The sequence below is a fragment of the Mytilus edulis genome, chromosome 5 (assembly GCF_963676685.1).
Source record: "Mytilus edulis chromosome 5, xbMytEdul2.2, whole genome shotgun sequence".
Classification (NCBI taxonomy): Eukaryota; Metazoa; Mollusca; class Bivalvia; order Mytilida; family Mytilidae; genus Mytilus; species Mytilus edulis.
Genome location: NC_092348.1, coordinates 17,308,523 through 17,335,912, shown reverse-complemented (window position 1 = coordinate 17,335,912; position 27,390 = coordinate 17,308,523). Strand labels below are relative to the sequence as shown.

The window sequence follows — 27,390 nt, the reverse complement described above, 5'->3', positions numbered from 1 at the left end:
TACATGTTTCTTTATATTTATTTCTTAACAAAGATAATAACCACATATAATCAGACATTCTAGGTGTAGAAATTCAACAAAGTTCAGTATACAACGACTAGAAAAATAGCAACAGAAAACCAGTGCTTACATATAATGTAAATAACATAACTAGCCCTAATAAACAGCATAAAATATAAGAAAAAATAATTTTCTTTTATTGAAAGATTTTTAAAAACATTATTCGTGTGCATTTATATTTTTGCCTTTCCTTTATATATGGTAAATCGACGAGCTAAATATTCAAGAGTTGTCTACCTTAGATCAATTAAATGTTTTTGATCAAGGTCTAAAATATTAAAATCGTATTATTTCCTTGACATTTCTCAATAATAAATATTTACTAAGTATCAAACATAACATTAATAGCACTATACTGAAGCATCACAATATAAAACGGAATGTGTAAAATAGCACAACTCAAAATCGGGAGTTTTCATCGCTTAGACTATCATAAGGGCACCAAAATTTTTATTTTTGCAGCAGGTAATTACAAGTTTTTACGCAAAAATTATACAAGGAACAATTACAATCCCTCTGTAAGAATAAAAAGTGGGATTCAATTCTAATAAAACACAACTGTGATTATTGTCTATCAAATTAAATATAATTTACAGACTTCAAAACTGTTACAGTTGAACAGATAAAGCGTATACACTATAAATTATAATTATTTCAGCAAATATTGCTTTAAAATTGATCAGATATTAAAATGTCTTTCTATAAATAATTCACTGAATTATTAATTATGCAACTAATATGCATAATTATGCAGTATGCTATCATACATTCCTCAAAAAATGAGTTTTTTTAGCTTAAGAATTGCAGGCAGAATTGAGTGGACAATCAGAACAGTATACAATATATCATATACTTCGTCGGGGAATACATCTCGTAAAAAGAAAAAAAAATGGTAACACATCATAAAATATGCACAATGATAATGTTTTTTATGACACACGACTTATATCAAAAAGTATGTACCAATTGAAGGTAATTCTACCAAGTATAGTTCAATTGTATAACAATAAAAATCAAACATATCAATCAGGAATCTATCATTCATGCTTTCGCTGGTGAGGCCATTTCTTCTGGTTGTCTGGCTGTGCAGTAATATTTTTTGTGTGCAACATATGTCGCCAAGTACGTAAAAGAAATGTCACAATATTTACAGTACTTTGCATTTGTTGGTAACTTTTCGGTCGTTCGATCAGTTGGTGGTGATGTCCTTAATGATACTCTTGGAACAACCAACGGAGGCATGACTTGCATTGCTAATTGATAATAGCGTGCTAGTTCTGGATTAAGAACCGGTGACCTTAATGGCGATGGCGGCTCATCGGACGAATAGGTACGCTCAGATTTTATATGATTGTTTGATTTCTTTTCCGGTGGGTTATCACTACAAGAACTGTTGTTCAAATCCGAGTCTGCAGATGACGATCTCTTCCGTTTCCGGTTTGTTTCATTGTTATTTAGATTTAAAATATGTTTTTCTTTGATTTCGTCTTCGTTGTTATCGCTTTCCTCGGGCTCTTTCTTAATTTTAAGAGGGAGATTTAGTAAATTCAATGTACGTTCCCTTACCACATCTTGTGCTAGCTCCTTTTCTAGTGACATCTTCTTCGTTTCATTAGGAGAGGTAGATAATTTCTCTTCTTTTCCCGGGCTTTTAGTTCCATTTTTCAATGGTTTGGATGATGAACTATCCTCTTCACTATCTTGTCTGTTATCAGCAGGAGACATCGAATTAGCTGGCGTTGTTTGTTCTTGTCTCTGACCTTTTTCATCATCCAACTTTACGTCTTTTAAATGTTTGTGTTCTACATGAATCATAAGACTAGGAAAGGTTTCAGCTACATATTCACAGAAGTGACATTTTAAATTTCTAGAAGATGCAGCATGGTAAGCAACCATCTCATGTATTCTCATATGCATTGCTAAACTAGTGTTGTCGTTAAATGGTTGCCCACAGAAAACACACACATTCTTAGGAGAAGGTTCACGTATGCTCGTCATATGTTCGCTTTTCTCGTAAGACTTTCGAGAACGTCGTCTTTTGTAAGGTTCGTTTTTAAGTCTTATAAGTTCTGCTTCAACATTTGTTGAAGTAGCTTCATTTGGATTGTTAAATATTATAGGCACTAGTGGCGGCTCTTCTATTTCCACCATGTGTTCATCTGAAAAATCTTCGCCATTGTCAATATGCATTTTGCCATGCATGCGCATTCCTCTTACAGTGTTCCCTCTGTATCCACAAAGTGTGCAACGATAGGCTTTGCTTGGCATATGTACTTTCAGATGTTCTGATATTCTGTTTTCTGTTTGTGTCACATAATCACAGTATGGACAGCGCAACAGTGGGACATGTGTTGTAACGCCAGTACAATAATGGAGTCTTAAAATTTTAGCAGATGGGAACGAGGCTCCACATCGACTGCATTTCACCATAGATTCATCGTGGCTATTTTTGTCTTCATCATTGTCACGTGGCATGTTTCCGCTTGGATTCCTACCCTCTTGTGCAAATGGGCAGTAAAATTCCTTGTGTGCTGCTAATGTACTTGTTGAGCTAAATCGAATTTTGCATGGATCACATACGTATTGACAATTTTTTTCTTCTACTGGGCTTCTAACAGTTGATCTACTGTTGGACTGTTTCGGTTCAGGTTCTATCATTTCCCTGGATGGTGCAGCGGAAGATTCTTTCGATTCTTTTGGAACGCATGAAGATTTTTCTGGCTCTGACTGATCATTCGTTGGAGATCCAAATTCCTTGGTAGCTTGAGATTTTGCGTTCGTCATTGACATTTCTTCGGAATCTTTACTGGTTTCGTCAACATCATCCACGGAATTAGAACATGTTTGTCGCGAGGAACAGTAGTGCTTTTTGTGTATTATATAATTTTCATGTTTGTAAAATACAATGTTACAATCCACACATTTACTAACAGAATGTGGGACCGGTGGTATTGGTTTCCCACTAATAAACTGTACAGGCGGAACTGTTACAAAAGGAGAAACCCTATTAGATGGAATAGGTGATGTAGTCTGATCTGATTGAACTGAACTTGATCGTTGTATTGGTGACTGTACGGGTGATGAAGATGTTGAACATGATAGGTTTGAGACATCGTCCCTCTTTATTGAGCCCCTCCGCTTTCCATCAGGCGAGATGAAAGATTTTGGACTTATACTGTTTTCCTTATCGCTATCATCACTTGACGTAGATTTTTTAGTTATAGACAAATCTAGCGGCTGATCAGAAGTTACATCAGGCTTTTGTTTCATTTTCATATGTGAGACATTTCTAGGAGAAATGTTATTCGGTGATTGTGGGACAACAGGCTGAACTATAACGGTGGGCATTCCAAATGGCATGTTCAGCATACCACGTGCTACAATAGGAGGTCCCAGTATAACATTGGTCTGGCCGGACATTAGGGAAGCAGACGATACATTCATCAGATGTTTGAGATTCTTCGAGGCGACTGGTGACATTTGTTCTTGGAATTGCAAATTTGGAAAACCGTTTTGCATGCCATGTTCATCTTCGGGTGTTCGCATTCCCATAGCATCGGGGCGTTTTGAACAATAGTATTCTTTATGGCATTTGAACGTAGAGAAAGACGAGAACTGTATATTACACTCGGCACAATACGAGTCTTGTTTGGATACCGGTGATAAACTTGACGAACTGGACGTCGGCGATGTACTACCTCTGCAATGGATTCTCTTATGTCTATTTAAACTTGATAATTTATCAGATGTGTAACAACAGAACGGACAATGAAATAATTCGCCATTTTTTAATAGTTTTGTTTCGTTGGATTCAGATTCAGTTCGCTCTTCGTTTGATGCATCGTTTTGTTTTTCGGTCTCGTCATTTTGGGATTTCACACTTTCTGGAGACATCTCTGTATCTACAATAAAAAAAAATAATTATTTTACTCGACTTTCAAAAACGCAAAGGGAATACAATTTAAAACAACAAAACGGCATGGGTCTTGAATTTTTTCACATGGGCTATCGAGAATATTTTTGACAAACAATATATCTTTACTATTGTGTCTGTGTTCATTTTAGCCCGAAACATGGTACTAACTTGCCTATCATTGTCGTATTTAACATTTGAACAAGGAAGACATTTGTATATCTAAATGAAAAGAGAGTCAAACTCTTTGACACATTTCCCGTTTCCATATTATTTTATATGTGTAGATAAATGCATATATAAATATATATAACATCAAGTCTTGATTTATTAAAAAAAATTGTGTAGAAAAACCCGACTCCAAACTTAATCTAATAAAAAGCGGAAGTAGAAAAAAACCGGAGAAAATCAAATAATTGACTTTATCAAAAGACTGAATGACAAACAACTGCCATATTTACTATACATTTGTACTTGGTACAGATAAGGAAAATTAATGATGGGTTAAACCTGGTTTTATAGCTAGCTTAACCTCTCTCTTGTTTACATTCACGTAAGGCACTAACTCTTATTATAAATTGTTGTACTCTGGGTGCGTGATTTTCTCGTTGTGTTGAAGACACTTTGAGCCCTTGGGCTGTTTTCTGCTCCTGTTGGGGTTGTTCTCTATTTGACACATTCCCAGTTTTAATTCTCAATTTTACTTTCATAGATATACTCTAATAATTACCTGAACTTTCTTTATCCTTTGGTTCTTCTTTTATCATTTCTTTTTCAGAGTTGCTTGGTTTCTTTGAGCAGTAGTAAGTAAGATGACCCTCCAATGTTCTAGCACTACTGAATCTAACTCCACAGAATGGACAACCGTACAGGAGGGCAGCTAAAACAGAAAACACACATTACGATTGATTCCATAGTATTCATAGATATAGGAAGATATGGTATGAGTGCCAATGAGACAACTCTCCACAATTACAATTAATAAAAGTAAACCATCATAGGTCAAGGTACGGCCTTCAACACGGAGCCTAGGCTCACACCGAACAGCAAGCTATTACGGACCCCAACAATTACAAGTGTAAAACCATTCAAACGGGAAAACCAACGGTCTTATATATATAAAAACGAGAAACATGTCTATATATCCTCGTTTTCTTTTGGCTTTATTATCTGCACCAGCATCATTATTACTAGTATTCCATCATCATGTAATGTTGAATTTAAAAGGCATCTATTCTGGGATTTTTTATTGATTATGAATAAATTCCTATCATTGACAGTTATTAATTGTCATCTTGACCATCGATGACTGTTATTTCAACGTTTATACAGTATGTTGATTTATACTTAAACAAGAATGTGTCCCCAGTACACGAAAGCCCAATCCGCACTATCATTTTATATGTTCAGTGGACCGTGACAATGGGGGAAATCTCTTATTTGGCATTACAATTAGAAAGATCATATCATAGGGAACAAAGTCATGTGTATTAAGTTTCAAGTTGATTGGACTTCAACTTCATTAATAACTACCTCGACCAAAAATTTAACCTGAAGCGGGACAGATGGACGGACGGACGGACGGACGACCGAAAGAATGGATACCAAACAATATAATGCCCATAAACGGGGCATACAAAACTAACTGGCGCTGAACAGCTGACACGAAAGAAGTTTTTTCAGATTTGTTATAAATTGTAGTATAAATTTGTTAATGCAAACACACATATATATATTTTTTTAATTTGAATTATATATATTTACATATATACTAGTAAACAAATAAGTCAACATAATTTACTAACGTATAACATACAATATTAATATAAAATATTACCGTGGTTAACAACGTCGTTCTTGGCAACAGACGATGCCTGTTCTACAGATGGCGAACTTTGCACTTCCGTTTTTATGTTCATATCAATTTCATCTTCTTTTTCTTTATAATCTGTTGAATCGGGACTACACGGTTCAGATTTTGGTGCGTCCTGAATTGTGAACGATGATAATAATTCTGCTCCAAATTTAAGCTCGGATATTATTTCACACCAAATCTGGCCTCCTAAAAAAAGAAAATACAACTGTTTTAGTCCTGGCAATGAACACTTTTGTAATCTTCAACATGTCACATAATTTCTGCAGTTCGTTTTGTGGATAAAGTTTATCTGATAACGGGTTTGATTTGTCTTCTAGACAACGTGTGTATGCAGTTTTATCTATACGAAATGTTGATTCTAGAAGCCTAAAATCGATAGACCAAGGTCCGGCCATAAAATATAAGATAGACAGAAGAAAGAAGATTAAACGTTTGCGATTCTCTGATAAACAATCTTAAGATAATTTAAAACTATTCCATACAAAAACTAAAGTCAAAATTTGTCAAAAAGTACAAAATATAACAAAAAATAAAGCCAGTGATACATGTATGGACTTAAAAACAGAATTACATAATAAAATGGCAAATATTCATAAATGATAAGTATTAGAATATCAAGTGTCATAAACATTTGAAGATAATAAATATTTGTGTATTCATATCTTATCTAAAAGTTTTACGACTTATCACCGTGCAAGGATTTGAAATGAAAATACAATATCTTACTTGATTGTATGTTTGAAATTTATCTTAGTTTACAAATCTTACACGGGTATATACACAATTTATTCAGGTCTTTGACGACGTTATTCAAAATATAAACAGGGTTGGGATAAGCCGCCAAATGCGTATAGTGATTCCCTAAAGGATCTACTCTTCCTAAAATAAGGGATACTTTTCTAGTGTTATCTTTTTGTATTATTATTATTAATACACCATTTATACTTAAAATGGCAGATATTTATGAAAAATGCTGCAAATTGTGTAAAAAATGAACAAAAAATACCTGATTACATGAGAAGTTAAAAACCTATGAAAACTTTTACAAATTGAAAGTTTTAAAGCTACTGACTTTTTTCAAACTCAAAATAATAACATTAATTTTGGAAGAAGTTCCATTGCCATTTAGTTTGTGTTAAACAATTCTAAGAATTTTTATATTTAGCACTAAAATAACAAACTAATTGAGGGACCATTACTCGTTTGGAGAATTTTAGTTCCCCCTTTGGCGGGTTGTCCCCAACCTGATAAATGCAAAATTACTGATAATGAAAACGAGTTAAAATTAAGGAAATTGACATATTAGAAATAATCAGTAGTAACAGAAACAAAAAAGAATTGAAAAGTTTCAAGATTAACTTTTTTTATAAAATGTATATCAAGCATTCAATTTCTTGTAATTTGTGGTAATAATTTATGAATGTTTTGTAAAAACTTAAAAATAATTATTAATTATTTAATCACAACACCCAGCCTTCCGAGATAAAATTGAAAAATGAATAAATAATTTGTTATCACGGAAAACAGCAAACATTGTAATTTTTATCGCGTTTCTTCATCAGGACAAGCTGTCGAAGGTTTTATGAATCATGATCATAATCTAGTATGATCAGGGGCTCAGTTTGGCGGACGAGGATGTTTGATAATATGTTATCGTCAAAACACAGGAAATTTTAATTTCTTAAAATTATAGGATAACGCTTATGAATAAATTAATATGAATATTTTATAATATTTGGTGAAATTTGATGCAATAATTTTTCGATTCTATTCCTCGTTTTAAAGTAGTTTTTAATGACATTTGATGTGAAATTATAAAACATTATATTAATGAATATCCGATACAATATCTATTTTCTTTGATTAAATTGATTTTTACAATTTTTTTTTTCTTTCGTGAACTCTCAGGTTTTTATCTTATATAAAATGGTCATACTTGTTAAAATGAGAACTCTTACCATAGTGTTTTATTGAAATATGTTAATGTAAATTAATTGTTTGTTATGATTAACTAATCTATTTGTGAGATTTTTGCACATTTTAGTACATGTATATGTACCATGTATTTTTGGAATAAATAACGTTAGTAGGCCAACAACTATCACTCAATCTTTCAGTACACATGTAAAAAGTGCATATTTCGTTACAAACAAATAATTTCCCTTGAAACGTTTTAACAACGCTTTATTTTGTGGATTGGAAAAGTTGCTAGAAAAGAAGTCGGTCATATTTTACTTATCTTGACTATTAAAAATCATATATGCAGACAGTATACAAAATCTTATATATTTCTTACATATTTTATTATCATATCTTATTCAAATCTTATCATATTATAAAGACACGCGTAGTTTTTTGTTTCTTTAGAGTTTCATATTTCTTTAATCCAAAGTCTAGATTCTTAACACCGACCACCAGTAGCGTCTTTGATGACCAAATAGTTTAGATAAAAGAGGTCATCACTTTCTTATGGGCAAGATAGTGTCTGTCAAATTTTTCCTTATATGCGATTATATTCTTTCAACAAGCGAATAGAGAAGAAAAATTATATCTCAAAACGAGGTATGCTTTATGATTTAGTATTATTTCTTTAGGGAATTTAATCAAGATAAGTGTAAAATTACGCGACAATAGATCGATCATTTTGTAGATAAGATTAGAGATTAAAAACGTCAGTCCGTTAACGACAAAATTATGCAACTTTAAGTATGAAATATTCATGACGAATTCGAACCCTATTCGGGAAATTCTATTCCATTAATTGTTGGATAAAAGTACCACAAAGACAAGAATTCTAGCAAACGAGATAGTATGATAATCTCCTACGCAAGTGCTGTATGTTATCAAAGGATTTTATCTAATAACACCTTCGTCTGCCTTTGTTGTGGAGAGACGATAGGAATCTGAGATCGGGTCTGTCATCCATCTTTTTTGACAAACAAGGATACTTCATTGATTAGGCAGACGATAATAAAATGCATTCAACAATGAAAGTTTACACCAATATTCACGTATAAAACATCTGCCCTGCTGTTTGATAGTCGAGAGAATGGGAATTAACATATAATATTCTTTTTCCCTCTATTAATTAACGATAAAATCACTATGTGTATGTTATCTCAGATTTGATCTATACTGCGCCAGTCCCGTACGTTATCATTCTTTTATCTTGATCTGTAATCGATTCGGTATTCTCTGAGGGATAACTGGGTGATTATTCTATGGTGAAAATACAATTTACGTAGATGCAGGCGAAAATAAATCATGTTTTCCCTGTATATGTATTTTGTTTTGTTTTGTTTAACTATTGTCTTTACAATTTCGCTAAATTTTAATATTTGAAGTATATAAGCCCTACAAGTGTTCTCTATGCAATTCTGGGCCAAATCTTGACTAAGCAATGATACATGTAGGGACAACACCAGTTAAGAAAACTGGTTAAGTTATGATTGATAGGAAGAAGAAAAAAGAACAATACATTCATACATAAATTACAATCCGCATGATACAATCATAAATAAACTGCGAAATAGGCTAAATAATGTCAAAAACTTATAAAAATAATTACATTAAGATACACGTCATTCAGCATTAGCGCATATATATAAGCATAAGATCATTAAAATCAATCAAGTCTGTCATTGGTCTTTAGATGACAAATAAATTATAACAAAAATACTGAAATCAAATAAGATTGTTACGCCTTTACGAAATGTTCCCGTCGTTTTGTAACAGTCTCAAGAGTCGGCTACGAACTATAAAGAGCGCGATGAAGCTTTCATATAGTTTACCTAAACTCAGAACTAAACTGTTAGCGATCAGTACTAGCATCTGAATCCCCATTATCATAAAACAAGCCGTAAAGTGACAACCATTCAAAACATGCTTGCATGCATAATAGCCGTTATGATCTAATTAGAAAAAAATAATCCACAAGAACATCAAATCTAAATGGCTGAATACATTATGCTTGTTTGACTATCCTTGGTGAATTATCTTTCTAGCAAATATGACTCTTTTCACAAACGATTCTTAGTGTGATTGCAATTTCTTTGCATTCAGTTCAATGAAGTTTGGTCTAAAAGGTCCCGTTTAAGAGGTTTCAAATTGTTAAATAAAATACCACAAAAAATAAAAATAATGAACTAGATCCAGGTATATAAATATAAAGTCCCGCGGCAAATATTACATGAATATTTTTGGCGGCAAAATAAAGATTGTTTATAAAGAATATCCAAATAACCAGTTTATTTAAATATTGTCAAGTGGAGTGGAATATTCATGGTACTTATTTACAAGGTAACAGCCCCCTCGAATCCCAACAACGAAGCAAGACTCAATATTAAGTCCAACTCATAGCTGATTACATGTATGTGTAGTCGTAGAATCTACTCAGGTCTTAATACAAAACATACCAACTTTAAGTTGTTAGGTCTGACCAAGGAGAAGATCAAAACCTTGACCTCTAACGCGCGATATTACAATAAATTATAGACAAATGAACAATCTAAGCAATATCAAAGTAAAATTGATACGGAAAGATAACTACTGCACATGATACACTACATGGAACAAAGACAACTCCGTATGGTTATTCGTATTTCGACAATATATATAGTGTGTTCAAGCTATTAATATAGAAAAAAAAAATTAAATTCAAACCTGGTAAAATTTTTGAATTAATGATGTAAACTACCACAGAAATAACCTCAATAAAATAAACACAATATCCTAAAAGAATGCTAGCTGGTATAGGAAAGCTCAAAATGTATTTAACTTTAGATTGATTATGATTGTCTAATATCAGCCACTGATTCTTTAAATAGCAGAATACTATAAAATGTACAAGAACGAAATGAAACATTGAAACTATTTTTTTTCATCGCAGACATCCTTCCCTTTTAAACATAGAAAGAAAGGCAAATATCCATTAATTATAAATGTTACTAGCTTAATGTCCAGTGGCAAATATCATCTATGCGTATGTAGAGCGATAAAATAAGAGTCAGCACGATAACTTGATTTGATTAGAAAAACGATATGTATCTCCTTATTAACGAGATGAAAATATCCCTTAACAATAGTATACCCATAACCATAGACTAGTTAGCAAGGTGAATGAAGCAATGCAAACGGAAAGATTCGTTGGAATACATAAGTAATACTAGAAGTAAAATGTATTTACCTACCTTTGTAAAAAACGGATGTATTTCGGACAGATTCACTCGGTGCCGGTCGTAACATGGTCAACCAGGTAGCATTTGGGTCTTCTACCCGCACAAAACTTGTCTCTCCATTTTCCTCTTGGGCCTGAAATAGACAAGATATTGAAATATATTTACAAACTAAGATCAATACATGTTTAAGTATATAGAATAAAGTACTAACAGAGGTGTATCACATCGATTCAAAAATAGTTGAACAAAATTATTTGTAACATGACGTACACTTAAACTGTTGTAAGTAATTGTCCACATAAAGTCAAATTCGAAAACATTGTAAATTAGATTAGAAACACATTTTTCTTAATTCGAATTATATGTAATCCACGCTTCATAATCTAATTAATCATCTGTAATTTGATGTTAATTATTAACAGATTTACATGCTTAAAGTGAAGAAGTACTTCACTCGACATGGAACAAATTGAAGTTTAACCTTTTTCAACTCGGATCTGTCGTCGACAAATCTAGTATGGTTCTTAGAAAATATATATTGGTTGTAAATGATAACCTTAGTTACTAGGCTGTCAGTATTGAAGTATTTTGAGTCATGTAAACATTTCTGTATCTATTTAATCAAAAGGTGGTCGGTACAGATAATCTATCAATATTTTTGATCAGAAACCATCTGTCTAAACTGTCAAAACGGTCGTTTATCAACACGAATATCTTTCCCATCTCTTGATCGGAGACTTCGTGCAGTGCTTTAGTGCGTCCCAATTCTCCTCCAAGATTGAAGATTGTCAGCCAAACCCGATAACTCGCATCTGCGGACTTATCATTAGACTAGAATTCTTATTGATAGAAGAAGGGCTTATCTAACAAAGTCTTTGTGATAAAATTTCACATGAGTTGTGAACTTAGATAAATGAATAACATTTCATTTTTGATATGGTTTTATCATCTTAGTGATATTCTTATCAACATGTTTTTGTCAGATATACTGATAAATAAATTCGAAGTCATGCACTTTGAAAAAATGACGTGATAGTTTCGAAAATAAAAGAAAATTATCAGATTATTTAGGGTTGCTCGCGACCCCAAGGGTTGAATAAATCTGATGAGAATTTAATTATTTGAAATTGGTCAGAAATAAACCATTGTTGCCAGAAACAGGTGGCTAGAATCTGAATTAGATCACATAATTGCCTCTCAGTATCAAGTTTAACTTTAAATAAATTTTCAGTTTCTTATCATAAAGATATATTTTGTTTATGTGAGTACATCTGAAGTGCAGATTAAATCCAGAATTCGAATCAGATTGCATGTTCTAATTAAGTTGCTATTGAGATCAGCACATATCTATGTAAAAAGTATCCAAAACGCTTGTTGGTGTCTTCACACACCCATTTAATCATTTATGGATTATCTGTACTATAAATTTTAACAAGCATTCTGTAAGTATTGCAACTGTAGTCATTTAAAATGATGTCAAGCCTAATTACTGCTTCTTGTACATGTCCGTGTGTATGTTCAAAACTAATCGAACAAAAATTACACTTCAATCCATCGAGCCAAACCAGCAAACATTTGATAGCTTACTATAGAGTATAGTAGTCTTTAGCATATTCAAGTTGCATTAACAATTACCTGTAAGACCATATCACCTTGGCGGATAGAGCTCAGGGACACAATTTCTGCATCAAATGGTCCAATACATGAACCTTTAGGTAGTGGAATGGCTGCACATACTAAGAAAGATCGGCCCGTCAAGTGAGCCTCGTCTTTGTCTACTTTCTTCAGTAGTAAAACATCATTAAGAAATATCACAGGAGGTTTGTCGTCTTGAGTTGACGTTCGATCGTTGTCATTCGGAACAACCGGACTTGTTGGTTCAGATTTAATGGTAAGATTGGAATGTTCAATGGAGTCATCTATTGCAGGGCATGGAGAAACAGACTCGGTGTCCGACTTGCTGGATTCGGTAGATTTCATGTCTGCTTCATCATCTTCGTCGTCGGATAGTCCTGAAATTAATAGAAAGAAATATTCTTATTATTTTTCTTTTACTTTAGTTCTATTGTTTAGTTGGCTGGTTGTATACTATTGAACTGTGTGAACTTGATAGTAGAAGCCAATTGAGAGTGTCTAACATACGAGTGTATTACCGTGAAGAGGACTTATTTAGTATATTCCGCCTTGAGAGAAAGAGAGTACCAGCTATGCGGTATTTGCTTTAAATAAATTATTGGGCAATTTTACGTCTCGACTTTTTTCAGTAGGAAACTTTATTTTTATAAAACACGTTGGTCTTAAATATTTTGTTTATTGAGAAAAATATATTATTTCCCGAACTGACTTGTTTTTCAAACTGATTGCGACAATAAACGGAAAGATCAATCACATACTTATCTCATTTGCAACACGTTGTCCTTCACTATCTAGTTTAATTTATTATAGACTTAATGATGAATTTCCTGACACGTTCGGATGTATTGTAAAAACAAATATGGAAATTTATATTTCCTGATTGATAACGAATTCATCTATACAATAGGATATTTAGTTTCCGAACAAAATCTAAGACCTATCAGGAAATTGTCATTATTTTTAATGCCATGTATATACATTATTTCTAGACGATGTACTACGGATAATTTGGTGATAATAAAACATAATTTAGATAGATTGTGCTCTTTTTACATACAATAATTTTATATTTATCACTTTTAGTGGGTGGGATGAGCGGGTGGGATGAGCGATTTTCCAGTTATTGAATCATATAAATTTGTTATTGAAACATTATGATTTTTTTGATAGGGAGACACATTTAAATATAATTTCAAATATACCTTGTTTGTAAGTTCTAAATATGCTGATGAAGACATCTTTTTTTTTTATTATAATGAAATTTTTGTAACTTACAGACTTAAAAGCAAACGTTAAGTATAAAATTGAGAATGGAAATGGGAATGCCTCAAAGTGAAAACAACCCGATCAAAGAGCAGAAAACAGTCGAAGATCAACAATCCAACACATATAAATTTCGATGGACCTTCATGCAGCTGCTTCGAGCTGAACAATGTGTTGCTCAAGAATACATAAATCTTACTTCAAGACCAATTTGACTAGATGTATATAGTGTGTTGCTCAAGAATACATAAATCTTACTTCAAGACCAATTTGACTAGATGTATATAGTGTGTTGCTGAAGAACACATAAATCTTACTTCAAGACCAATTTGACTAGATGTATATAGTGTGTTGCTGTCAAGAACACATAAATCTTACTTCAAGACCAATTTGACTAGATGTATATAGTGTGTTGCTCAAGAATACATAAATCTTACTTCAAGACCAATTTGACTAGATGTATATAGTGTGTTGCTGTCAAGAACACATAAATCTTACTTCAAGATCAATTTGACTAGATGTATATAGTGTGTTGCTCAAGAACACATAAATCTTACTTCAAGACCAGTTTGACTAGATGTATATAGTGTGTTGCTGAAGAACACATAAATCTTACTTCAAGATCAATTTGACTAGATGTATATAGTGTGTTGCTCAAGAACACATAAATCTTACTTCAAGACCAGTTTGACTAGATGTATATAGTGTGTTGCTGAAGAACACATAAATCTTACTTCAAGATCAATTTGACTAGATGTATATAGTGTGTTGCTGAAGAACACATAAATCTTACTTCAAGACCAATTTGACTAGATGTATATAGTGTGTTGCTCAAGAACACATAAATCTTACTTCAAGATCAATTTGGCTAGATGTATATAGTGTGTTGCTCAAGAACACATAAATCTTACTTCAAGACCAATTTGACTAGATGTATATAGTGTGTTGCTCAAGAACACATAAATCTTACTTCAAGACCAATTTGACTAGATGTATATAGTGTGTTGCTAAAGAACACATACATCTTACTTCAAGATCAATTTGACTAGATGTATATAGTTTGTTGCTCAAGAACACATAAATCTTACTTCAAGACCAATTTGACTAGATGTATATAGTGTGTTGCTAAAGAACACATAAATCTTACTTCAAGATCAATTTGACTAGATGTATATAGTGTGTTGACGGTTAAAAACTTCAATATATACAAATGTAGTACACGACATAAAAATGGAAAAGAAAATACACTTTTCTACGTAAACAAGGGACTATATCTTATAAAATAACTTTTCAAATCCCCCCAAATTTTATTTCAGTGATGTATAGTTCCATATCTTTATGGGGTACCAGTGAGTGCACTGCAAGAGTCATAAATAAAAGATAATTTTCACAAAATCAATAGAATATGAAATAAACATGGTGAGAACGTTATCTGTAAAGATCTGCAAGGGCACTATCAACGACTTGGAGTGTAAATTACGTCTAATTAGGTTTATCTTTTTTTAAATAATTTAACTAATTACTCTTCCAATGTATTAGGACCCATTAAATTATGTGAATATTGAATATTCCCATTCATAATTGTCATTGATGTTCAATTCAATATTTTTTGTTATCTCTACATTTATCTCGAAAAGCCTTCAATAATCAACTCGCCTGTTGACGCACAAATCATTACACAGCTAGTTTTTCTCTCTCTTTTGACGTGTGTTGTCTTTTTTTTTTGCAAATAAAATATTGAAATTGTCTTATTTTAAAATTTTACATCAAAGAATTTTCTTTAAGATTAAAATCACTGGTTTTTATTGAGATCTCTTTGTATGTGATCATGTTTTAACAGGAACACATTTTATTTCCCTTAAAATCTATACGTGAAGGTTAAAGTTTTTTGGTCTAATTTTATTCGTTTGTATATATGAAGCATAAATTCTATTTAAGGAATAGTCTCGCGCAGTTAACAGGCGACTTTCATCGGTACGAGCATGGGGAATCAAAATGATGAAAAAAAACCATCAATACATGCATGTTTTCTCAGTCTTACGAGCGCTGGCGCATATCGAACTTAAATCTAAAGACCACATCGAATGGATGTATCTCTATGAATGTATCTTTATGAAAGTATCTCTATGAAAGTATCTCTATGAAAATATCTCGAGGAATGTATCTCTATGAAAATATATCGAGGAATGTATCTCTATTGAGTATCTCTATGAATATATCTCTATTAAGTATCTCTATAATGTATCTCGAGGAATGTATCTCTCTGAATATATCTCTATGAATATATCTCTCTGAATATATCTCTATGAATATATCTCTATGAATGTATCTCTATGAATATATCTCTATAAATATATCTCTATAATGTATCTCTATGAATATATCTCTATGAATATATCTTTCTGAATATATCTCTATAAATGTATCTCTATGAATGTATCTCTATAATGTATCTCTATGAATATATCTCTATAAATGTATCTTTATGAATATATCTCTATAAATATATCTCTGTGAATGTATCTCTATGAATATATTTTTATAATGTATCTCTTCGAATATATCTCTATGAATGTATCTCTACGATTGTATCTCTATAATGTATCTCTTTGAATGCAACTCTATAATGTATCTCTATAATGTATCTCTATGAATGTATCTCTATGAATATATCTCTATGAATGTATCTCTATGAATATATCTCTATAAATATATCTCTATATAATACCATTTACGTATATTACCACATTGCTCAATGATGAATAGTTAAAATAACTAAAATTTGACAGCCGGATTCAATTTATAAAACTTCCTCAGATAAGATCTTTCTCCAATTTATACATATATGGCTTAAATAAAGATGTTTATTTCACTGATATCAGTTAATATCTAAAACAATTATGTTTACTTTTCAACTTTTTAAAGTAGAAATTCATAAATGAAAAAGATAAATGAAAAAATAAAAATAAATGTGAATGAAGAATTAAGAAAATGTTTACTTTTTCACGATGACAAATTAAGCCATTTACTGTTCTAGTTGAATGGTAGATATAATTGAATAGATATATCTCCAATAAATGGTAATATTTTTATCGCGTACCAACTCTTTGCCTGTCTCCCATCTGCCTTGCTAATGGTTACTGATGTAGATAAAATAAGTCCTAATGTAATTGGAAATTTGCTATATCACGAAATAGATATTGAATTTGATAAAGCTTTCATACTACCCGAGTATTGATTATGATAAGGACAAAAAAGGATGTTAAATGGATGAAAAAAGAAAAATGATTACTGCTGATCACAATCCGTAACAAGCCCAAATGAATAAAAATCGTTTCTACATCAGATGGGTGTCTTCTTTGAAGTCCGCAATCAACACTCTCATCAACATTAAATATTACTGGACAAGAATTTATCAGTGTTTTCAATCAGGTCGGCTTTCGTATCGGTATTGATCAGCCCCAGTACGTGTTAACACAAAGGGAAATACCTTTTGAACACCTTGCAATTAGATGTTATCTTAAAAACGATATAAAATTGAAGCACTTAGCTAACTATATCATTTATGACTTTGGGAGATGATCTTTATACGTGTAAAATTTGAAAAACATGTTAAAATTTTTAAAATTGTAAAATCCTTTCTAATCGAGGCACCAATGTGATTAAGATCATTCTATTTACTCTCACTTTCACTTATGGACAAGTAGACGTCTGCTAAAACAGATTTAAGTGTCGTGAGAAAAATAAAACGTCTTGCACTGTTTGAGTATAAACGTTGAGCAAAGCTAGTGCTGTGTAATATACCCTATGTGACCTAAACAATGTTCAAAAATTTATTTATTTAAATTCAAAAACATACTATTATACATTTCTTCTGATTGAGTCTGTTGTAAATGTAAGCATATATGCTTGAAGTTTACATTGAATCAACTTTACAGACGAAGAACAGCAGTAAAAACCTTGTCGGTTAAAACTATAAATGTTTCTATTATTTCTATGGGGTATTGTCAAATCAATATGCAGTACATCGGCGTTTTTTTCTTTCTTACATGTACCTAATATAACATAAGGCGTGACTTCAATCAGAAATGCAGACTTCAGACTTCACAGCCTAAACTTTGATAAATAATTGATAAACATACTTGGCGTACAAATGATTTGTATTGAAATAATATCACCCAAATGTACATGTTAGAACCGCGGGAAAGACGGAATAGAATGGATGAGACCAGCAATTGTATCATTATCATTTAAACACTTCTTTTCAAATCCTTACAAAAGTATTTATGTGTAGTAGAATCAGTGGCATTAAGAATATACCGAAATAAAAAGTTGAGTGAAGCGTTAACCAAAATTCTGCCAACACTGTTGTTAATCCGATTTTAATGGAATATCTTAGTGAGATATTGTCATCTCTGGTCTTAAATAGACATAGTTTAGACTATCGAGGTTCAATTTATAAAGATGTAAGGCCAATTTCTCCTGAATTCCTTTCCTACCATAATATTTTCTCGAGAACACAAGCATAAGATCAGCCTAGCGTTCTACACAAAATGTCCCCCATTTTTTACCAAAACATACATACTGACTCTAACTTAAAATCAAACCTATGAAAGACCAACTTTCTTGGTTGTTATTACATTTGCTGAACGGTTATTGTGAGCGTGTTTATAGTTTTGCCATTGAACACTGACAAATAAAACCGTAAGTTGTTGAAAACAATTCGATATGACCATTGTTGTGTTCTGTGTTGTCATAAAACGCTGTCTTTCTGTACAGTTAGCGCACTTACATGGCATTGGGGCTTATGACCTCGATCGATATGATACACTTTCACTGATTCCCATATCATTTGTTATCAGATAAAAGTTTGCGACACTCGTATCTTGTAACGAGGTCAAGAATATTTTTACCTTTAGAAGAAGTCCATAAAATATTTATATGCTGTAATAAAACACTGATAAGATAACATGAAACATATATACGACCACTAACTTTCAACTGATAAAATGTATTTCTAACTGGAACAACACAACGAGATTGTGGGTTGACCAGATTAACAAGAAAAGACTATCATCGCAGATTCGCTGAACATATTTATCATCATGCCAGTAAATTTATAAGCATCCAAGCATTTTTGTATAAATATATACATGCATATTGTATGTTAAAATCACAGCTTTAAATGTAGTTCTGATAATTGGTATTTATTCTCCGTACTGCCGCATGTAATTCAATGAAATGATTCTTCTTATTTCTAGTTACATAAGCTTTGATTATTCAATCGGATTCTGATGCGCTTACAGCCTTTAATCTATGTATCGACTTATCGATTTATCGAAAGTACTTTCAATAAAGTCTCCATGCTAATATATACACTATTGTCTTTTCGAAAGTTTTGCATAGAGGAAAAGCTAACAGGAACTTGCAAATTGTTATATTTAAAGATGGAAACAATGTGAGGTAAGATAAGAATCATACAGACAAATTTAGAGTGGGCACATTCAATTCAAGACGGGTTTATTTGCTCATATGACAGAAAGGTGGGTTCGACTTGTTTTTTTATCGAAAGAGATGGCCTCACAAGATCGATCTCAATAAACGATTGGCGTTGAAATGTGAATGATTTCATTGTCCATGATCGATTTATGAACCGTTAACGATAACGATCGAGTAATCGATCATAAAGGTAATCGATAATAATGAAAAAGACTTACCGATCGCTATTGATTAAATAAACAGAAGAAAACACTACAGATAATTTTAAACATGCCTTAAATGCCAAATTTGTTTAATTTGTTAACAAATTAATCGTTCGTTCTTTAATCTAACATCAACTAATTTAAATGTGAATATGGTCTAAGAGAAAAAAAAGAACAGACAAATAATGATTAAAAACATGAATCAAAATCTCAAATACCAGGGCTGCAATATTTGTGACTAACCAATAAAAAATAAATACTCACAATGAAGTTGCAAATAAACGAAAGAGAAGAATTTTTTAATATATCTAACAGAATGAAAAGACTTAGTTCAAAAGTCTGGAAAAATGAAAAAAAAAAGTTCCTAAACAATTACATACTAGCAGGTACACAACCTTAACGTATGCACAATCTTTATTTGAAGTTTTATAGATCTCAAAAATTTTAAAAGAGAAAATGCTAAACCTTTTTCATTACCTGTTCTAAAAAGTTAGATCAAACACACATGCGATTCACGAAACGTTAAAGACATTTCTTAGGGGACTTTTTCCACACGTTTCCCGTCTAACATCCTAACACCAGTTAGTACCGATTATGTTCTAATAATGGGGCATATACTAGTCGCTACTGAAATAAAATACTCTGAATACATCAAGATATATAGACAAGTAGATCGATGAGGATTAAGGATCATTTACAAGTTCCTTAACATGTGTTTTGAAATCACAAGGAAGTATCATAGAATTCAAACAGGTTTTTTTTTAAATTTTCTCATAGGATTATTTCCAATAAATCTTACACTGCCCACAAAGTGCACGCAGAAGAGTCATACATTTGAGAATGTACAGTAAAATCAAAACGAGACATAAATGTAATCCAAAATAAAATGCATATTGTAATCACAAGTAAAGCAAAAAGATGAAACAAATCTTACTTTTTTATGATGGATTATTTAAAAAAAAAGGACCCGCCACTGCCTGAAACTGCGTGCATGCAGTAGAGCAATACATTTTAGAACATACATAACACAAAAATGGGTCATAAACTTCTCATACATGTACAAGAATTTCTAATATATCACAATGTCGTGCTTAAATCTACTCCACAAAGGATTTGATCTAATCGTCCTGAAATTGGGGTGTTGATAAAATCATTAATAATTATCTGCCAGAGATTTTATAAACATAATAAGGCGCTTCATCGGAGATAATTATCTTTAAAATACACAATTAAAATCAGAGCCAACTACGAGGGGGATCAGTGCAGGGGAATTGGGAAAAAAATAATTCCTGGACGACTTTCTACAGAAAAGATGAATACATGTATACATGTGCTGTGATTGATGTATATCATGTGTTATAAACTTCCGCCCTTTTAAAATATGAAAAATTAAAACAATAATGAATAATATTATCCGCAAAAAAATTAATAAAAAAAAAATTAAAATAAGTATAAATTCAGTATAGTACATTTTAGAAAATGTAAAAGTAGAACACTTACTTCTGTCGAATATCAAATATTTTAATTAATTCAAACCTTTAATTTAACCTTACTGAGCAAGCGATCATGTGTCCGATATTGATCTTGACAAATTAACGGAATAGAACAAGACGCGATATTAGTTAAAAGTATGCAACGAGGAATTGTCACGGTCAACGAAGGTAACCTATTACAAAGATTTAAAAGATAAGAATTATCAAACAATCTGTATTCAACACCTTTTTATGCAATAGAATATTTTTAACGCCATCTGGTATTTAACACCTATGAAGGAGAGACTCCTTTTGTTAAGCTTGACAAAATATTTTGACAAGATAAGAGTAGAAATCGTATCGAATTTTACTGTCAGTAATTTTAACTAATGAGATGAACTTTTAGAATTTTTTTGAAAGGTAGCTATTTTAATTTATTTTATTATTTCGTTAAAACGAAAGGTCGATGTTTTCGCCCTTCTGATAAATCACTAAATCATTTGCGTTTGTGATGACTTTACAACTGACAGATGATGATGGTTTATAATTCTTAAGGATTTAATACAAAATTTGAAATCCAATCTCCTTTATTCAATATTTTCACGACTCGAATAAAATACAATGCGCCATAGTAATTTCAATCACATGGAAATTTGATCTTGAAAAGAACCTTAAAACGTTTTGCATCAAGCCTAACTTGGCGTGTCGGAGTTATTGCCCTTGCCTCTTAGCTGATTGACTCATTACAAAAACCGATAAAAAATAAAATAAATATCTTTTAAGCTTTTGTACTGCAGAAAATGAAAGATATAAGATATCTTTTATACTGCTACATTTAATATCACAAATATTGATCAATTATATTGCTGAATTTACATTTGAAACGCATTGGACGGAGTTAGATAAGAAAAATAGGAAAGGCTTTACGCGGCTGAAATGATCGACAGATTAGATACGGACTCATAATACATCCATTTTTCACAAAACAAGCTTATCTCTTATCATTTTCAAACATTCTGTCCCAAAACGACAAAATAGTTTTTTGATCTATTCAGCATTATCTAGACTGAAACAGAAGCGGCCTTTACAATTTTCCAATATCGATCATATTTTAACCTCAATCACGCGCATTATCTTGACTTCCAGATTGTATGCTTGCAACTCTAATTATGATTTCTTGCGAGAATGTGATAAGAAAATAGTGCTATCTCAGACATTTATCTTACATATCGGAATTAACATCTATCCTAATGGATTAATTCAAACAAGATTTATCAAAAATGGATGGAAGTAAGCAGTTATCGGTATACCCATAAAAGAAATGGAAAACACGAGATCTCCGTTATCTCTTATCTTTTGGCGTATGAATACAATGAAGTCGATAAGACACATCATTATCCCATACCGGATATAATTACGCTATCGATACGACTGGGAAAGTGCGTCAAAAATACGGTTGTGACTTCGGTGCAGAAAAATGCATGCATTGTTTTTAGCTGATAAGTTTTAGATAAAAATTGATAAAACGGAGAAATTGATATTGAAAACTTATATTTTGCACGGAGTTGTCTAAATCGAGGGTGATAAACTTCGATAAACAAGTGGACAGACATTCGTCCCACCCAAAGAAAACCGATAAGACTGGTTATCTCATAAATTTTATAACTTGAAATTTATCAGGTATTGTGATAAGGACGTAAAATTGTTATATTGAGCATATAATAAATGTACGATTAGTCCATGAACATGACTTTCTTTACAGATAAACTTTATCATACCTCTGATTAAAGGAGGCACCGGAATAACTTGCATCTTATCACGATCAAGTAATTACACAACGGACACAAATTGCGTGAAAGCATAAAATGTGGTTCATAGCGACATCTATTCTAATCACTATGAGATTGTTGTTTGAAACAAACACAAGATACATGTTGAAAATAAATATATATTGATAGAAAAATTACAGGAAAAACGTTTTAACGTTAAGATATGCTTCAAAGTGTATATTCTAAAAGGGTTTCATTTTAGAATACACGATGAGGTACGTCACATATGACATTTCCTATACTTTGACCAGATATAAGTTTCACGGAACTCTTTTTTTTAAGGAATGTTGATTTTTATTTAGTGCTTCGATGATATCATAAATACTCATTTGAAAAAAGAAATATGTACAACGAGTTCCATAATTTGTCTTATTTTTGTTTAGAAAATCAAAGGTTAGTTTCGATTTCGAAGTTGTCATTATTCTACTCAAGAAGAGAGATCCTGCTTCAAGCAGATATGAACAAACTGTAGTAGAACAATTGTTTTATATGCACACACTCTATTCACATACGAGGTGATTTATTTGTCTCCTATAAAGCTTTGGTTTGTCTATTTAAGTATGAATTTAGATGTAATTAAAATAAATTGTTGCTTTGTTTGAAGCAATAAAGACGAAATATATGTTTTTTTTCTAAATATTTCAGTCAATATTCAATCATTACATTTCAAAAGATTTATTAAACGCTTTAAAAAATATCAATTGTGTAGTACTTTTTAAGCTTTAATCATGTTTAAGCAATGTCGCTTGGAATATAGCTCGGAAATTTCTTAACACAATGATATTTATATCTTTTTCTTAACATTCTTTAACTATTTGTCACTGGACTATTGTCAACCAACAATTGATAAACCAAGAATGCCCAATAAAACATTGATTCACTAAATAATTGAATGTTGGATTGGATAGTTGAATACGTTTGTTCTAATTGTCTTATAGTGTTACAGAGTAACAAGGATATACTCACTTAAAATAATGAACTATATAAGATATAATGCCGAAATATCTTTAAACTGTTACAAACGGATTCTGCAAAAGGAATTCATATGCATGCATGCTTGCAGTAAATATATAACTAGAAATTTTCTCCTGCACATAAAGTTTTGTTACAAGAAGATGTAGAGAGTACGTTAATAATTCAGCAACTCAACAAAAATCAAACGAGAAATGACACTAAGAAATCATGGTACTGTCAACATTAAGAGTGTTTGTACAATACATCAAGTTCTAAAACTTACTCACTTAATAATACAATTTTTATATATAAAAAGATCTAAAAAAACTGCAACCAACGCTATTTTTTTTAGAAGGTTTAACAACAGGCCACCATACACTGATGAGCTATAGGAACCTGACTAGATCAGTTGGGTTTTATGCTGCTATTTTCGCACACATGTATTTTACTTCGTATATTTTAAAGGAGTTCGAATTCTATGCAAGTAAAATTATACATTGGTTTCAACTAAAAATGTCTCTTTAATTGATAAATATTCAGAAAAAGCCGCTTAGATTTTTTTTATATTATTATTCTAAAGACTAGTCCTGGTTACCAGGACTATGCACATGTGACAGGACTATATGCAGACCTTTCAATTAAACTTCTGAAATTCAAACGTCAAATGTATCTTTCCTTGTATTATTTCAAATAAAATCCGATAAAGCATAGTTGTAATGGAAACATCGTCCTTTTACATGTTAGTAAAAATGTCCCTACATTTTTGCAATTACAAGCATGACTAATAAAATATCTAAATATGTTAGCATATCAAACACAGATCTCATATATATATATATATATTATATGTAACAATCAAGATTAAGAGATACATATCTCTTTATAATAATATATGCAGATAGTGACATTTGTTGTTCGAAAATATTGGCGCCAGAATTTCTAATTCATATTAATATCTAACATATTGAAAACGTTTTTAAAATTTTAAATAATATGTCATAAGAGTTTTGTAGTTGTATAAATTTTAAAAGATTAAGAAATAATCTAACGGTTCCTGTATGCAACCCAGGGGCAATTCCTGTATACCAAATTAAGATTGTAAACATACACTCTTTTTTCCAAGTACATGAATAAATCAAGGTTTGACACATACATGTATTAGAAAAAGTGATAATGTCAGAAGTGTCTAACCATGTATGTGATTGTTATCACCAGAACGCATGACTTTCTATTCAATTAGATCAGATACATCAGGGGTAGATCCAATTTTTCTATAAAGGGGCATGGGTTCCAACAATATGTCTCAATCAAATGTATTGATCGTCCAAAAAGGAGGATTCCAACCCCGGACTTGTACCCCAACCCGTGTCCGCCACTGTACATATACTCGGACGTATATCAAATGCAAGTAAGTAACTGTTGCGTATCGTTCAGTGACAACTATTAGATAAAATCAATTAGTTATTAAAGTTGGGTCGACCACAATTTTCCAATGTAATATTTGGTATAGACTTGGATATCGTTATAAAAAAGGCCAAGAAAAACTTTTTGATCTTATAATCTCCATATTGAATAGGAAGAAAAGGATATAAAATTATTAGTCAACCTATTAGTGTTTTAAAATAAACTGAAACATACAAATAAACACATCCATATGTCTATATATAAGACAGTAGTAAGTCCTTCAGGTTTCTTATAAAATAATCCAATAGAAGCAATTGTATAAACTTAAATAAATGCTACATAAGTTTAGTACATCAAAGCTTGAAAGATGCACACACACACACAATCAAACAAAGAGTGTACTAATCTTCTAATGCGAATTTTTGAAAATTATTTTTATAACAAAATTAAGTGGTATCTCAAAATGTATTTTTGTCTCTAAGATAGTTTTCCAGTTACTTTAAGAGCATGTGTCCATGATGTACAAAATTTGACTGAATACGAGTGTGGGGAGGGGGTAGATCACACCTAATTAAGTTACCCCAACTAATCAGATTTTGGACATGCTATCTTTTGTAATGTATTATTTTCCAGATTTCAAATTCTCGGTATCCTATCTTATTATCCTGACCACAGAATACCTCAACTCTCCCCCCCCCCCAACACCCCACCATACATACAAACTGACTCAATGTAGGTAAAGATATCAGCTGAATTTCATTGACCTTAAATCACGAGCAGGTCAAATCAGAATATGCCAAAGGACAGTTTATATAATAAATAACTCCAAAGTGTATTTTATAAGCGATAGAAGTAAGCTTTTAACAACTCCATAGTAAGAAATTTCCTTTTATTGCTATTCAGCATCTCCAAGTAATCATCGATACAAAATCACTTGAAAGTAATGGGAATTGTTTAAATTTTAGATTGCTATTCAAAGCAATTCAAAGATTTAATTAGTACTGTTTATTTGATATAGAAATACTAGATGATTTGATGTGCTGCATATATTGTACAATTAATATCTGTACAATTCATATGACATTTGAATATCTCAATGATAATAAATAATTACTCAAAAACTATGTTACAGATGAAATTAGCTGATCGATACAATTGACGGGAAATAAAAGTTTAACATTACATAGAAAGTGTTCACCATTAAATTAAATTTTAAGAAGTTGTAATTTTCTTTAATCCTTATAATAGTATTTCAATTATGAATATGATACTTTTTGTTTGTATAAGAAACATTTTTTTAACTACTTTTTAGAAAAATATTTTGTAATAAATCTGTATATAATATGATAATTTTACAATCATCCACAAACATTTGATATTTGAATATTGTATTTTACAAAAGACATGTGCAAATAACTTAAGGAAAGATAGAGATAAAATATTTAAACTCAAAAGATCTAAATAAATTCAAATTCAGATATTGGAAATAATAACATAAGACATAAAAAGTAATGCAAACTAAAACATACTTACTTTTGAAAGGTTTTGGATTCGACTGTTTTCTCCGTGACATTTTAAAGTGTTTCGCTAATCACTTAAACTCCCCGGTTTCTTGTCAACTGACATATGTAAATTGCGCGGTGACTCGGTGACCTCTATAACAATAATTGCGCAATGACCTCTTAAGGTTAACATGAATATTCAATAAAAGTTACTGCAATACACAAATAATATGAGAAGCACGTTGTTGTTTTTTGTCTATTAAAATACTTTTCATTTATACTATCGGTTTACATGAGCTGGAATATTGTCAACTGTTTGTTATAGTCCTCTCATACAAACTGGTGAATTGAATTTAAAAACTGCCTAAGGATAAGCACAGTACGTTGGTAACAAAGATAGGAAAATAAGATAATCTCTATTTTATCAGCTGATTTTATCTTATCATTTGAACAATCAAGCTATTCATCTTTAACTTATCGTATGCTAGTCACGGAAAAGAAAAAGATAAAATCCTCGCTCGATATATTTCTTTCAATCGAGGTTTCAACATAAAATTCTACAACAATATGAAACTTCTTTATTTATCATACTCGATGAAGAAT

The 27,390-nt window shown here is 31.5% G+C and overlaps 1 protein-coding gene across 1 annotated transcript; it reads right to left on the bottom strand.

Annotated features, from left to right (window-relative positions):
- On the bottom strand, positions 1 to 27,390 carry LOC139523114 (zinc finger protein ush-like). Its single transcript, XM_071316895.1, has 6 exons — positions 26,819 to 27,390; positions 12,662 to 13,038; positions 11,039 to 11,159; positions 5,811 to 6,035; positions 4,704 to 4,853; positions 1 to 3,962 (listed from the first exon to the last, which is right to left on the bottom strand). The coding sequence occupies exons 1-6, from the start codon at positions 26,856 to 26,858 to the stop codon at positions 1,102 to 1,104; spliced, it is 3,774 nt and encodes a 1,257-aa protein (XP_071172996.1). The 5' UTR covers positions 26,859 to 27,390; the 3' UTR covers positions 1 to 1,101.